At 33.3% G+C, this 14,282-nt stretch overlaps 2 protein-coding genes across 2 annotated transcripts; one reads left to right on the forward strand and one right to left on the reverse strand.

Moving 5' to 3' along the window:
* Positions 1-2,307: 2,307 nt before the first annotated feature.
* Positions 2,308-2,658, reverse strand: LOC114715791 (Bowman-Birk type proteinase inhibitor-like). Its single transcript, XM_028900684.1, has one exon. The coding sequence runs from the start codon at positions 2,656-2,658 to the stop codon at positions 2,308-2,310; it is 351 nt and encodes a 116-aa protein (XP_028756517.1).
* A 5,502-nt stretch (positions 2,659-8,160) lies between these two features.
* On the forward strand, positions 8,161-10,852 carry LOC114715789 (uncharacterized). Its single transcript, XM_028900680.1, has 2 exons — positions 8,161-8,488; positions 10,071-10,852. Exons 1-2 carry the CDS (start codon positions 8,321-8,323, stop codon positions 10,617-10,619), a joined length of 717 nt encoding a protein of 238 aa, XP_028756513.1. The 5' UTR covers positions 8,161-8,320; the 3' UTR covers positions 10,620-10,852.
* Positions 10,853-14,282: the final 3,430 nt, after the last annotated feature.

Raw genomic sequence — 14,282 nt, forward strand, 5'->3', positions numbered from 1 at the left:
ATGAAGATGACTGGTAATAATTAAATTTTTATTTTTATTTTTTGCCAAAATTATAAATCATATAATTCTGGATTCATATTTAGGGGGTGTTTGGATGAGGCAAAATCATGGTTTGCAGAATAGCTTCTAGAGAATAGATTTTAAAAGAATAGATTTTCTGGAAAAGTGATTCTGATAAAGTGAGAGTGTTTGGATAATTATTGTCAGAAGTGCTTTTTGATATGTAGAAATTACTAAAAAGGACATAAGTTTAAATGATAATTGCATATAATATATATTTCATAATATATGTTTATTTGAAGTAATAAATTTATTAATAATATATATTTTGGCAACATAATAAATATGGCATAAATAATATAAATAATAAGAAATTAGTGTGTGTATATTAATAAAATAAATAAATATGTTTTTAGAAAAATGATTTATTTTGCCAAATAATTGTACCCCTTGAGCTGAATGAGTACCCCCCGTGCTTTCCCTCCATGAGCTGACCGTTGAGTCCCTCCTCAGAAGCTACGCCCCGCCTGCTTATCTGGAACCAAGGTTTTGTTGGGCAAAACCTTGGTTTTAAAAAAAATGGGGGTGTTTGGCAAATTTTTTGCCAAACCAACCCTTAATTTAGCATCGTATTAATATACAAGATTTTTTTGCCCATGACTCACCCATCCATTATGTCATTTATCAGGGATTCGACCGCAAATACAGGGTGTTCGGTATAATTAACTTTGATATACAAAAAGATGTTGGGATATTATTTTTTTAAAAAATGTAAAATGCTCTTTAATATTTTTTTTAAAATTTTTAAAAAAAGGGGTTGCTGGTACGAAGATGCAATGATGCATAGAAAGCTGCAAGAAATAGTCAGAATCTGACCAGAAGCCAATTTGCAGGAATGCAAAGCTGGAGGCCACGTATCTGCATGAGTGACCCTTCTTATTGCCCGGTTATTCATTTTCACGGTTATTGTTTATTTTATTTAAACAAAATAAAGGGATAAAAAAAGCCAGGCCTTTTTTATAATGCCGTTTTGTCGGGTGTTTTAATACCTCTGAGCAGAATTCCAAATCTTGATTTTTCCCACAGTGAAGAACTAACATTCAACCCCTTGGCTTATAAGAAGGCTTTTTTTTTTTTAAGTATAAATATTCTCTTATTAAAAATAATCTTATCTAAAACTTCGTCACATACAAAATGTGATAACCTCTTCCAGAAAGCTTCGAGACCGATATGATATCAGACTGTTAAATTGGGCCCTGACCTCCTCAAGAAATATATCAGACTTGAGAGGCAATCCTCCTTCTTGGGCCCTGGCCATCTTAAGGACATTTTTCGGCAGGATATTTAGGCCCATGAAATCAAGATATCCTTAATCCTAGTTGAAGGCCCAAAAGGCCGAGAAATACTCTGTTTTTAGGTGAAATATTCTTTATAACTATTCCATCAGTAAAAAGTTACGATGAAAATAACTGTGTGTTTTGAACAATATAAGAAATGGTCGTGAGAATAGATATAGAGCTTAAATTTTTTCAAAAACATAGTAGTATGATCTATTGAAAAATATTTTTATTGAACATTTAATATAAATATATATAGTAAATCAACATTTTTCTTCTCGTGAAAATTAATTTGAGTAATTTTTAAAAAATAAATTTTTTTATTTGAGTTTCAAAAATTTAACCTATTTTTAAAATATATTTTTGTTGAAGTTTCACTAATGAGCACGGTGTGCTTATTGTTGTAATGAAATTTGAACAATTCAAAATTTAATCTGAACTATGGAGACTTAAAAGTTTTGATCCGCAATTTTTTGGTGATATATTTATTTTTTTAAAAAAATATTAGTTATAAAATTATCTATATTTCCAATATCTGTATCTATTAAATTAAAAAATTATTTAAAGCAAAAAAATTCAAATTAAATCTAGACAATCTAAAATCAGTCTAAATGGTCAAAACTAAGATAAAGACTTCATACTTACGTTTTTGATAAGCATGGAATGTGCTCGCATGGAAAAGATCAATATAACTTTTGATTAACAAGATTCAAATCTTAAAGAAAAGTGCTCGTACGTATAATAACCGGAATCCGGTTTGCAGAGAAGCAAACAAACTGGAGGCCATACACAAATGAGACCCTTTTATTTCAAGATCACTCGTTTATTTCCACACCGCTACTCATAAACACAAAGCCAGGCTAGCTAGGGTGGCTTTGTCTCCGACATTATCATAGATACTTGTAGTTAAAAAACCTGGTTCATCATCAAGTCCTAGATCATTAGTCTGCTGTATTATTAATTATCAGCATCATGTATAGGAGCTGCATGACTCGTAGCAGAAGCCAGTTATGTCAGAACAGCGACACTGTGGAGGAAAGGACCTCGTACAAAGGCACTTGTCACAAGCCGAGTGGCAGTCTTCCCCTACGTCAAGGCACTGACATTGAGGAGGAATCGATCTTGTGCAGATACAGGAATCGCAGCACCCAGACGATGATGAAGATTTCGACCTAGACAACGACGACATCATCATTGGACTGGTGAGGAAGGAGGTTGCGTCGTTTAAACGATAAGGATGAGCGAAATTTGAAGTGAAAGTAATTATTAGGAAAGCCAACACAGTCACCTTCTTCACCATCACCGTCTTGTTCAGCTCCATTATCTTTATCTTTCTCTTTCCCTTTGTTTAATTTCTCTGTGTAAGTTGAGAAGTTGAGCCAGTAGCTAGCTTGGCTAATTAAGTTCCAGAGAGAGTCATTTATATGACAAGGTTTGATCTTTGAAGGGTGTAATCTAGCTAGCAAGGTGTCTTGCATGCAAAATATGAAGGCCGAAGCAGCTTCCACGATTACTTTCTCCAGGTTTCGAGGTTTCCACTTTTCATGTTTAAAATTGTGTACAACCCTATGACTTCTAACATGAAATTAAAATCCACATCTATTAATACTAATTTATGTTCTTTTTGGTACCAAGTATTGAAAATAAAGGGTAGGGACTGAGAATGTCATTGAGAAAAATTATTAAAAAAGTATTTAATATAAATAATTGTTTATTATATAAAAGTAGGCAAATCTATGGAGGTGAGATTATGGAATACTATCTCCCCTATGGTACTCCCCAATCCCATATACACGAGTTTTTCCAATCTCATATAACAAGTAATATAATTTCTTGTGCAAAACATTATTTGAATAGATTTTCCTAATTCTTATCACAATTTCTACCCCTACTTTTCAATATTTCGTACCGAATGACACCCAAATCTCTTTTCTAGAGGACAAGATTATTGTTACATGCTTGTTTAACAAACCCTCATAATCACTTGAAATAAGCTAATAACCTGCATATGCGAATAAAACAATTTTAACTAATTTGTGTCTTAAAAATTTCCCCGTCTTCTTACTTTTTAAGCATATAGCAGTGATGGAGGAATAAAATAATAAGCGCATGTGAAGGGCGATAATATGAGCGTTACGTTACATTAACGAGGTTGAAGCAAGGAATAAAGAAGAACTTTTGGGAAGACGAGATCCCCTCGTGAGTCTATTTTAATTTTGTGGACTGTGTTTCTCAATAAAACACACGGATCAACTCTGTTATTTTTATTTATATAGGACTGAAATATATCCATGCCATAATCTGATTTTACAAATTCTTAAAAAATGGAGAATATTAATTCTTTTGGAACACGACACATACCCACTAAATATACACTACACCTTAAAACTAATTAAAAGTTGTCAACAAAAATTATGATCTAGTTAATAAGAATTGGACATGCAACTCATAAAGTTGTGATTTAAATCCCGTTGTTAATGTAAATATTTTGTTAGTGGGCAATTTATAAACACATAGACAAATGCTCTTTGAGTTAGAGACATATACAGATCCTTGAGTCTCAAATCCCAGCTCCTTCAAAAAAATTTCTTATGAAAAAGGGAACTAATTAAACGCTAACTTTTATTCTTTAAAATATAAAAGTATCCATATTTAATAATTTAATATATGTCAAAATAACATATATGAAAAATTATTGAGTGCCGACACTAGCTGGTCCCTCCTCTTCCACGATAGAACTTCAGTTATCTTATTTGTGTACTACGTTGAAGCCAAAGATTCAATAATCCAAAGTTCCTTTTTGGGCATGTTGAAAGTAAAGTTAGTTATTAGTCTTCAGAAAAAAGCAATATCAAAGTTACTTTTTTTTTTAACTGATTATTAACAGTAAAACATATAAATACAACAATAACGAACACACAAAATGAATATAATGAATAACTATAGCCAATATAATTTGGATGAAAAAAAAAAAACTATAGCCAATATCATATGACCTCTTCCATAGCTTTTTCACTCAGGGACAAAGATTTGCGAGGTGCATCAGCTTTATATCTTTTCTTATCAATCCCGAACTTTTCCTTTCTTTTTTCTTCTTTGCTATATGGACCTTTCCTTTTCTGTTACGTCAGCAAAGAATATTACATAAAAGTTTGAATGAATTATTATCAAAACTTGGCAATAAAATAAGAGAAGAATTTTACTTACTTAGTGTTCTCTCAATTATATTTGAGTACCTGAGGGACAGACAAATTCAAAATTCCGACTTACCAAGTGAGAGCTTGAAATTTTAAATCTCACACTAAGTGTCATGCAGAATTCTTTTGTTTTTTCCAAGACCAACTATGTCCTCATTTAGAAGTGGAGACTAATCTTTCCCAGAGCATATATGGAGGGCAAATAGTAAATTCCTCCTGATTCAATTAGGTTCGACCCATATACAAAGTATTGAGATGCTGCAATCTGATATAGATTGTTATCCCAGTGGTGGGAGACAGACATATGCGTCATGGAAGGCAAACGACATTGAATAGTCATCCAAGGGCTAAGGTCTAATGTCTGATGAAGTAACTGTGAGAGGTTTTAGATTAATGGACCAATGTTAGTGTAAAGAAGATGATCTGCTATAAGATTATGTGTCTCAGAGTTTCATCACTCCTTTTTACTAGCTTTTTCCTCTCTGAAGAAGCACCAATATTATTGTGAGGCTTATATCCAAAAAACACACGCACTTGCATATGGGGGGGGGAGAGAGAGAGAATAGAAAAGAAAAAGAATCGCAATGGTGGGTGCTCTATTTTCATGGTGGAACTTAATTAGAGTACGTATACGCAAAGAAAAAGAGTGTTTATTGATTTTCTAGGCAAAGCACAAAAAAGTTAATAAACCCCACAAAAAAAAGCAAGTTCAGGTCCACCATTGAGTAGAACTCTCGCCATGTGCATATTATTGATGAGGCGATGAAAATTACAGAGATTCCACAATCACATAATATAATATTATATAAAGTGAAGATTCCAGGAAACCTATATAATTGATGAGGGCGTCGGAGATTGCAGGAGTATTCTAGATCATCAGTGGTAGCCCTCGTGTTGCTGGTGAGCACTTTAGTTCGTATAAACTATTATACAATTGGAAGAAGGAGCTAAACCGAGAAATGTCCAATTAATTATGCATCTTTTGAAATATTGAAATATTGTGCTAGTGTGGCAAACAAACAAACAAACAAACAAATGGAAGTTTTGTGTTAATTAAGCACGAGACCTTTACTCTGTCAATGTTTAAAGTAATTTCATTATAGTGACACAGGGAATATACAAATCAATGTATAAAAAATCATCCCATAACATATAATCCTCCAACCATTCATATGGTTGCTTTCAAAAGAATAACAAAAAATAGAGTCAAATATCTTTTTGACCTTTGTCTTTTATAGCAAAAAGGTTATTACTGTTCTCGTTATGCTTCTAATATATTACTCAGCTTAGCCTTCGATCCTAAGATCCCAGAACACTTCACATAAATTAATGAATTTAATTCAAAGTAGTTAATATTTTTAAAATTTGAAATTACTCTCAATTTTATTTGAAAGGATTGGGGCAGATATGGATTCTGCTGAAGTGCTCAGATTATCTAAAGTGAATGCGAATCACAAATAGGACTCAAATTATGATTCACAGCAAGTCACACTAAAGAGGAATCCACCAGAATTTTAAAAAAAAAAAGGTATAACCCAAATTATTCATTAGTTAGAAGATGTTGTTTAATTAGTTTAAAAAATTGTTTAGTAGGCCAAGAAATATCAAAATAAATTATATTTAAAAAAATGAAATCAATGGTATTTTAGATGTCTTATATATATACTAGAGATAGTGAAAAAGATACTTGTAATGATGACATTGAGAAGTATCGTAGAAAAATAAAAAACGTTAGGCGTGATTCGTGAACATAGTTTATTGCCCATTAGTGATCTGTGGGATATAAAGTTAACGAGCATTAGGAACATTATGATATTAATTAATACAGTATTTGTTTACATTGTTTTTGAAGTGTGCATCACGTCTGCTAGTTGCAAACTAAACAAAATGGTTCATCGAGATCAATTATAGAAAAACACACGTGTGTGGCATTAAACAGAGAGTAATTTGATAATATTAAATGTATATATGAAGCCTCTTCTTAGTTAGTGCAATTATAACGGTCGAAGTGAAGGAGCACTTATTCCATACGAATACCTTTGCAGATGCTCAATTATACAAAAATAACTGATTACGCATATTAATCATCTTTTTTTTTTTATCTTAGTGACTTCATTCACTAGATATCAATGAACCTCGCTCAATTAATTAATTATCAATAACAGGAAAATATTCTTCTAAAAGATATATTATTTAATTTATCATTAATGATTAAGACACACACACACACACACACACACACACACACAAAACTCTAAGTCATCACTTTTTTCATTAATCTAGGGGTGTCTCATGATAAATGCCAATTAGTATGCGTCTGATGCGTGTGTGGATAATTTAATCTCATTGCCATATTAAGACACACACACACACACACACACCCTTCTTAATATAGCACAATGATGTTTAAGAGTAAATTAAATCTTCTATAATATTCTTTCCTAATTAATTGTCAGAGTTGATGTGAGGAAAAATGAAAAAAAGTCTTACGTCAAATAAACTTCAGTTAAAAAGATATACAAGTGAAATGACACCTAAATTTACGACTTCTTTTAAATAAGCTAATAGCTACCATCTCTAAAAGAGAAGCCGAACTAAAAGTGAAGGCATAAAGATGAATAGACGAAATTAAAAAGGAGAGTCTATATCTATACATATGCTGGGTAAGTCCTTAATATCAAATTATTGAAGTTTACAATCACATATGTAAACTTAGGATAAGTTTTTTTGCTTTAATTAATGATCTCATGGGTTAAATAAATTTTGCTTATAAATAAATATGCTGAGCCTCCGATCCATTTAAAAAAAATCAAAGTATATAACTCTTACAAAGTGAAAGGATCACTTGTATACTTACAAATAACTTTTTCCCTTCCAACTAATAATGACCTTGTGGTTTGAATTTTACTTACAAATAAATATACCAAGCCTCTGCTAATAAGCCTTCATAAAATATCAAAATTATATTCTTATTCAATTGAGGAAGATTCATAAACTCATGATTTTAAGGTTTAGGGTATATATAATCCGATGCAAGTGAAATGACCGTAAACTTTCCAACTTTCATGGTTAGATGCTCAACATCCTATCTTCCTCTCTCCTAGACAGAACCCGAATTTAAAAGTGAAGGCATAAAGATGAATGAAGGGAACTAGTTTCAATACTCATTACTTTGATGAGTACTCTAAGCTCATTAGATCTAGACCATCTATATCTGATTTGAACGGTCCGAATTTAAAATCTTTAATTAATTATTTTTTAAATAAAAAACTATTTTTGAAGGAATGATAATTAAGAAATTATCTCTATTTTAGATTCTATACATATTAAAATAATTTTTTTGAATAAATAAAAAAAATCAAATGCAGAGCATCCAAATGAGATATGAATATTTTATATTTAATGAGCTTAAAGTGCTCATCAAAGTGATGAGTACTGAAACTAGTTCCGTGAATGAAGGGAGAAAAAAGGAGCGTGCTGGTGAAAGTTAAAGAAAAAAGAAAAAAAGAAGAAAAAGAAAATAGAGATGTGATACCGGATCTAACCACTAATACATGAGCCCACCAATAGAGATGGGCACGAACTTTGTTTATAAATAGATATGCTAAGCCTCCATAAACACAACATCAAAGCTTACATTCATATTCAAGTGGTCCAAATTAGAATCTCTAAGGAAATCAACACAGAAGCAGCACAGCACAGTACAGACATAGCTAGCTAGCCCTTGAACAATAGCGTACAAGGGAACGAGAAAAGGAGCAAGAAATCTAAATCAAAGCCGTCGTCATGGAATGGAAGAAATATTATTTGGATTTGATGTTGGTGCCTTTAGGAATTGTGATAACCATTGGTTATCATGTTTGGTTATGGCACAAGGTTCGTACCAGTCCCTTCACCACCACCATCGGCATCAACGCTCATGGCCAACGCTTCTGGGTTCCAGCCATGATGAAGGTACATAAAGATATACATATATAATCCATCTTATTCATTCAAATCTGTTAAATATTAGATCTTGATCGGTCTCAATTATTCCTAGTTAATTTGTTCTCTTATTAAGCTTCCGCAATCCCAGACTAGCAGCAGGTGTTTCTGTTTATAATAAAAATATGATGGCCAGCGTATACTTCTACTTTAAACTGCACTATCTTCTATGTATGCTTGTTGACTCCTGATTCTAGCTCACCAAATATTTTGATCTTAAATAGTTGTGTTGTTTAGGTGTTTGTTATGAAGATTTTCATTATATATGTTACTGAGATAAAAAGCTCATAACAACAAATAACTAAGATTCCTTGTCCTTGATCTGGTTTGTGAACTCTAACATAGATTGGTATATATCAGACGGCATATAAAATCGACTTAGGGTGTTCCTTATTCACAATTTCACACTTCAATTTTTCGGTTCCGTTTCCCTGCACTTCACTAGGTATATGCGTTTTATCTCGGCAGTGTTTAGTTACAGTGAGAATGATTGATTTGTATCCACTTTGATTTCTTTATATGCAGTAATCTATTTGTTACGCGGAATCTAAAATCAATTTCTTGTTGTGTTTTGAGAATTTATACCTCAAGAGTAGTTTATGCTTCAAAATATTAACATCAGCATATGAGGGAAAAAGTTAAAGCAAGCACAGTCAGGAGGGTTCTCAAACGCGCACACACATGTATATAGGGAATGGTTCAGATTTTGCTTTACGGTGTTGGTATACTTAGTATAGAATCCATATCGAAATGATTCAAATGAAAATCATACAGAAATGAATATCCAAAAAAAGAATTTACTGTGGAGTTGAGTAGTTAATAATTAGATTCATCAGTCCTGAAAAAGGAAAGTTACAGCAAGGAATATCCGACATAGCAGAATCTCAATATACAATTGGCTGGCCTAAAGGTTTTGGGTTTTTTATTTTTTCGAACACTGAGAAAAGATTAAAAGAAGTGCCTTTTAATGAGTTGATATGTGATGTTATATCATCATTTTTCGAGTCAAAAGTGGGTTATCATGCATGATTCCACTTCCTCTTGTTTTTGTTGTCTTTTGTTCATTATTATATCTCTTAAAAAATCTCTTCCTGATCACCTTGTCCATAAAATTTAGAATAGAATAAAATAAAATAAAAGTCTCTATGTTCGTGAACGTCACGATTCTTCTTTCTTCACTCTTTTGAAGATTCCATGTTCATCTCCATCTTTAATTTAGAGCCATCTATCTATTCTATTAGCTTCTGGCTGGTGCTTTAGACAACAACTAATTAATCCATAATAAGTTAATTATTTTATCCATTCACGTGGGCTAAATTTATAAACCATATTAGAAAAAGAAAAACATATAGGAACAAGGATAAGGAAAAAAACATAATCAGTAATGGGAGATTTAGAATCTTTAGTTCTTATTATTTGTGTTTACATTTATATTTTAAATGAAGAAAAATTATGAACTGATGAAAAGTACGAAAATAAAATAATACTGAATTTTTTAACGCAAAAATGTATTTTAATTTCACAAAAATGGTTTCCTTTTTGTTTGATAAAGGACATGGACAAGAAGAACATCATAGTAGTGCAAACCCTACGTAACCTGATAATGGCATCAACTCTCATGGCCACCACATCGATCCTCCTCTCCGCCGGCCTGGGCGCCGTCATAAGCAGCACCTACGGCGTAAAGAAGCCTCTCAACGACGTCGTTTACGGGGCACACGGCGAGTTCATGTTGTCGCTAAAGTACGTGACAATACTCACCATCTTCCTCTTCTCATTCTTCTGTCACACTCTGTCCATTAGGTTTCTGAACCAGATCTGCGTCCTGGTGGCCATCCCACAAGATCTAAATTCCATGATGACTCCACAGTACTTAACAGAGCTTCTGGAGAGAGGAGTGATATTAAACACTGCGGGGAATAGGCTTTTTTACTCAGCACTTCCACTTCTTCTTTGGATTTTTGGGCCTGTTCTGGTTTTCTTGTGCTCCATGGCCATGATTCCTGTGCTTTATAACCTTGACTTTGTTTGTACTGAGGGTAACGGCGGGAAAGTGAAAGCGGACTTGAATGGAACAAGGGACGATGGCGACTATGTTTGACTGATGCCAAAGATATATGCGTTTGTACGTAAACGAGAAATTCTTAATTAGACACCTTCGATTTAAATCCATTAATATGAATGGATCAATGTATAAGCACACATGTTTAGATAAGTTTGCCTATGCTATGTTTACAAGCGTGTTTGGTTTCATGTTGAATTAAATGGGATATTTTAGACTTAGTTTGGTCTGTCAAATTTTGTTAAGATTGGATTATTGATGGCTTTAAGATATTCTCCATGTTAAATATGTTAAAAGGAAAAAAAAGTTGTAGGGTTGATTAAACCAGAATAGGAAAAAAGCGGGGCTGTAGCGAAAATGGCGTCAGAATACATATTATTGATAAAGAAGTGGATGGTGTCTTGTCATAATTCCACTTTGACTCTACTTTATTTGTGGTCTGGTCTCCTTCAAAATCACTTTCTTTGTTTCATGTTTGAAAGGAACGTGTCATATATGTTTCTTCTTAGGTGGAAAATGATCTAGGCATTCCTCCCTCTTGAAGACTCCATTGTGATAATCTCCAGCCATTAAATTCCAATGAATATATGATATATCGATCGATTTATTATTTAGACTATTTATTTCCTCAAATTCTTAATATAAGAACTACTTAATTAAGCATTTCCATTCGAAGACATGATTTTTAAATAGCTTATTATTATCAGCTCAAAAAAAAAAGCTTATTTATTAATAATGCTATCGAAACCATTTACCTCAAATTAAAGAAATCAAGGCCATTGATGAGAGAGCTAATTGGCGAGATACGCACACTACTGAGAAAGGAACTGCCCGTGTCGGCGGTGGTCGACTTGGTGATCAAGTTCTGTTCGCCGCCGTTCATCAGCGCCACCGCCATCATGGTGCTCGGATTGACCACAGCATAAATTATAGATAACAGCATTATTTTTTTTTGACCAGGATAAATAACAGCATTATTAATTATCATTGTTCACATCATTCACATGGTGCGTGCATGCCAAGTATTATAATACTTAAAATATAAAATATAAAATTTATGTAACAAGGGACATAAATACATAAATTTAATAATAGTTGGTTAAATTACTTTATTTAGAAAATGGTGATCATTTGTTCGGTAGGAAGTGAATACACACACATATATATTGATAAGTGATAGATATAATACTCCTCCTGTCCTTAATATAAAACTCATTTAATTAATTTGATTAGATTAAGGAAATTAAGTAAGTTAGTTATAAGAAAAGTGATACATTTTTCCTAAAATACCATAATCATATTTCTTAATGCTTCCTCTCCCTCTTCTACTTGATTATGGGTGAGAGAGTATATATAAGGGTAATTTGAGAAAATTGATAAATATAAGAAATGAGTCTTATATTTAAGACCAAAACCAATTCAAGAATTGAGTCCTATATTAAAGATAGGAAGAGTATTATTAAGGATTCTGGCCGGAAGGTTTAGCATAAGAAGAGGAACATTTGTGAAAGCAGAAGGGGGTGGTATCATAGCAACGAGTCAACGACAGCGAGGAGGATATATAAGAAGGCAGAAGCAACGCTCACAAGCAGAGTGGCAAGTTTCTCCCCAGTCGTTGCGCTCACATTGAGGTGGGTCGGACTCAGTGCAGGCACAGTCGTTGCAGCAGGCTGCGGCGGCGGAGTTGATTGAGTAGTTCTGCTTCACCATTTGAGCCTCCGCAGCTGCAGTGAAGGCCGCCACCATCAGGAACAGAATCGCCACTCCTACGGCTTTTACCATTGTTGTCGTCTACTCTCTCTCTCTCTCTCTCTCTCTCTGTGTTTTTCTGTGCTCGAGCGGTGAGGAGACTGAGGACCCTGTGAGGGCCAGCTTTTTATAAACTGTGAGAAATTAAAAAAAAATTTTTTGAGTGAATGTTAGAAATTAAATTTTAGTTGGAATCATGAAGAAGCCTCTCAACGACGCCGTTTACGGAGCCCACGGCGAGTTAATGGTGTGGCTGAAGTACGTGACGGTTGCCCCCATCTTTATAAGTAAAACCCATAATAGTGTCATTAAACAATGCTAGTATTGCGTATTAAATATTGCGATAGATTGATAATTACTCCTCCGGTCCTTAATATAGGACCCAATTCTTGAGTTGGTTTTGGTCCTAAATATAAGACCCATTTATCATATTTATCAATTTTCTCTAAATTACCCCTATGGATGCTCCCTCAACCATAATTAAGTAGAAGAGGGAGTGGGGGTATTAAGAAAGATGATCATGGTGTTTTAGGAAAAATGTATCATTTTTCTTATAATTAACTAACTTACCTAACTTCCTTAATCTAATCAAATTGATTAAATGGGTCTTATATTAAGGACCGGAGGAGTATTAATTTGGTACCAGCGGCTGTTTCGATTCGCCATGGGTCACACTAACCCAAACCCAGGTCCAGCCGTTGGTTGGAAGTGTTAGTTTGATGGCCCGTCGGGTCCGTTTAAATTCACTGATAATTATGTCTGAATATTCTCTGATAAAATATTAAAACAAGAAACTAATTTTTGAATAAATAACAATCAACGACAACCAGATAGCTAGCTAAATAATAGATCCAAAAGACTTTTTAAAGATGTCCACTGTATGCATGGGTAGTTTTCTGATAAATTGTACAACTTTAATCTAACGCCATTTATATTTTATTGGAAATTTATTATTAATATTTCTTATTTTATTGGGTATAATTTTTTTATTTAACAGAAACCATAATAATAAATAATAATTCCAAAAATATCTATATATATTTTTAAACAAAAAAATAATATAAACTATTTTAATTAAATGTAGAAGAATCAAATTAAATTATAAAAATAAGCGCTACGCTAGCTTAAATAAGACTAGCTTTTTATAATTACATTTTTTTGGCAACCTTTTCATAATTATATTTTAGTGCATACCTCTTCAAATTTAGGAAGGAGTGTGGTTCATTTTATAAGTTTCAATTTGATTTTAATTTGTTCTAATATTTAACACATTTTTTTATTTTACTCTTAATAATTTATTCTCTCTTATTCCCAACACATTTTCTTTCATTTTTTTTCATTTATTACAAAACCATATTTAAAATAAGAGTATATTTCTAACCTACTTATTATTTTTAATTAATTTTAACTAATAGTTTATTATTCGTAAATTATTAGTTATTTGAATAGTAATTTGTAATAAGCACACGGGGAGTACAGAATATAAATATAATGTGTGACGCCACCTGTTTGAACTTTGTTCCTTCGTCATAAACTATGCGCAACTATATATACAATACCACTGGACCTCCGGCGATCTCAAAACTTCAAACACGCGAACATAGTCTACCTAGAGAGAAGATGGGTTTGAAGAAGAAGGCGACGGTAAAGGTAAGTTTGGTTCTGTTCCTGATGGCGGCCTTGTCTGCAACCGTACTGGGGGCTCGCCGGGTGGATCCAGACACTTTGCCGGCTGAGACGGTGACCGTTAATGGCGGACCCAACAACCACATAAAGTTCAACACCACTGCTTGCTGCAACCACTGTGCCTGCTGGAGGTCGATCCCACCTCGATGCCATTGCAGAGACTCCGCAGAAACTTGCCACTCTGTTTGTAAGAACTGTGCCTGCACTGCCTCCATTCCTCCACGCTGTCGTTGCCTTGATACTACCGGATTCTGCTATACCCCTTGC

This window comes from Neltuma alba, unplaced genomic scaffold (genome assembly GCF_004799145.2).
Source record: "Neltuma alba isolate B1F8T4 unplaced genomic scaffold, ASM479914v2 tig00011613_pilon, whole genome shotgun sequence".
Classification (NCBI taxonomy): Eukaryota; Viridiplantae; Streptophyta; class Magnoliopsida; order Fabales; family Fabaceae; genus Neltuma; species Neltuma alba.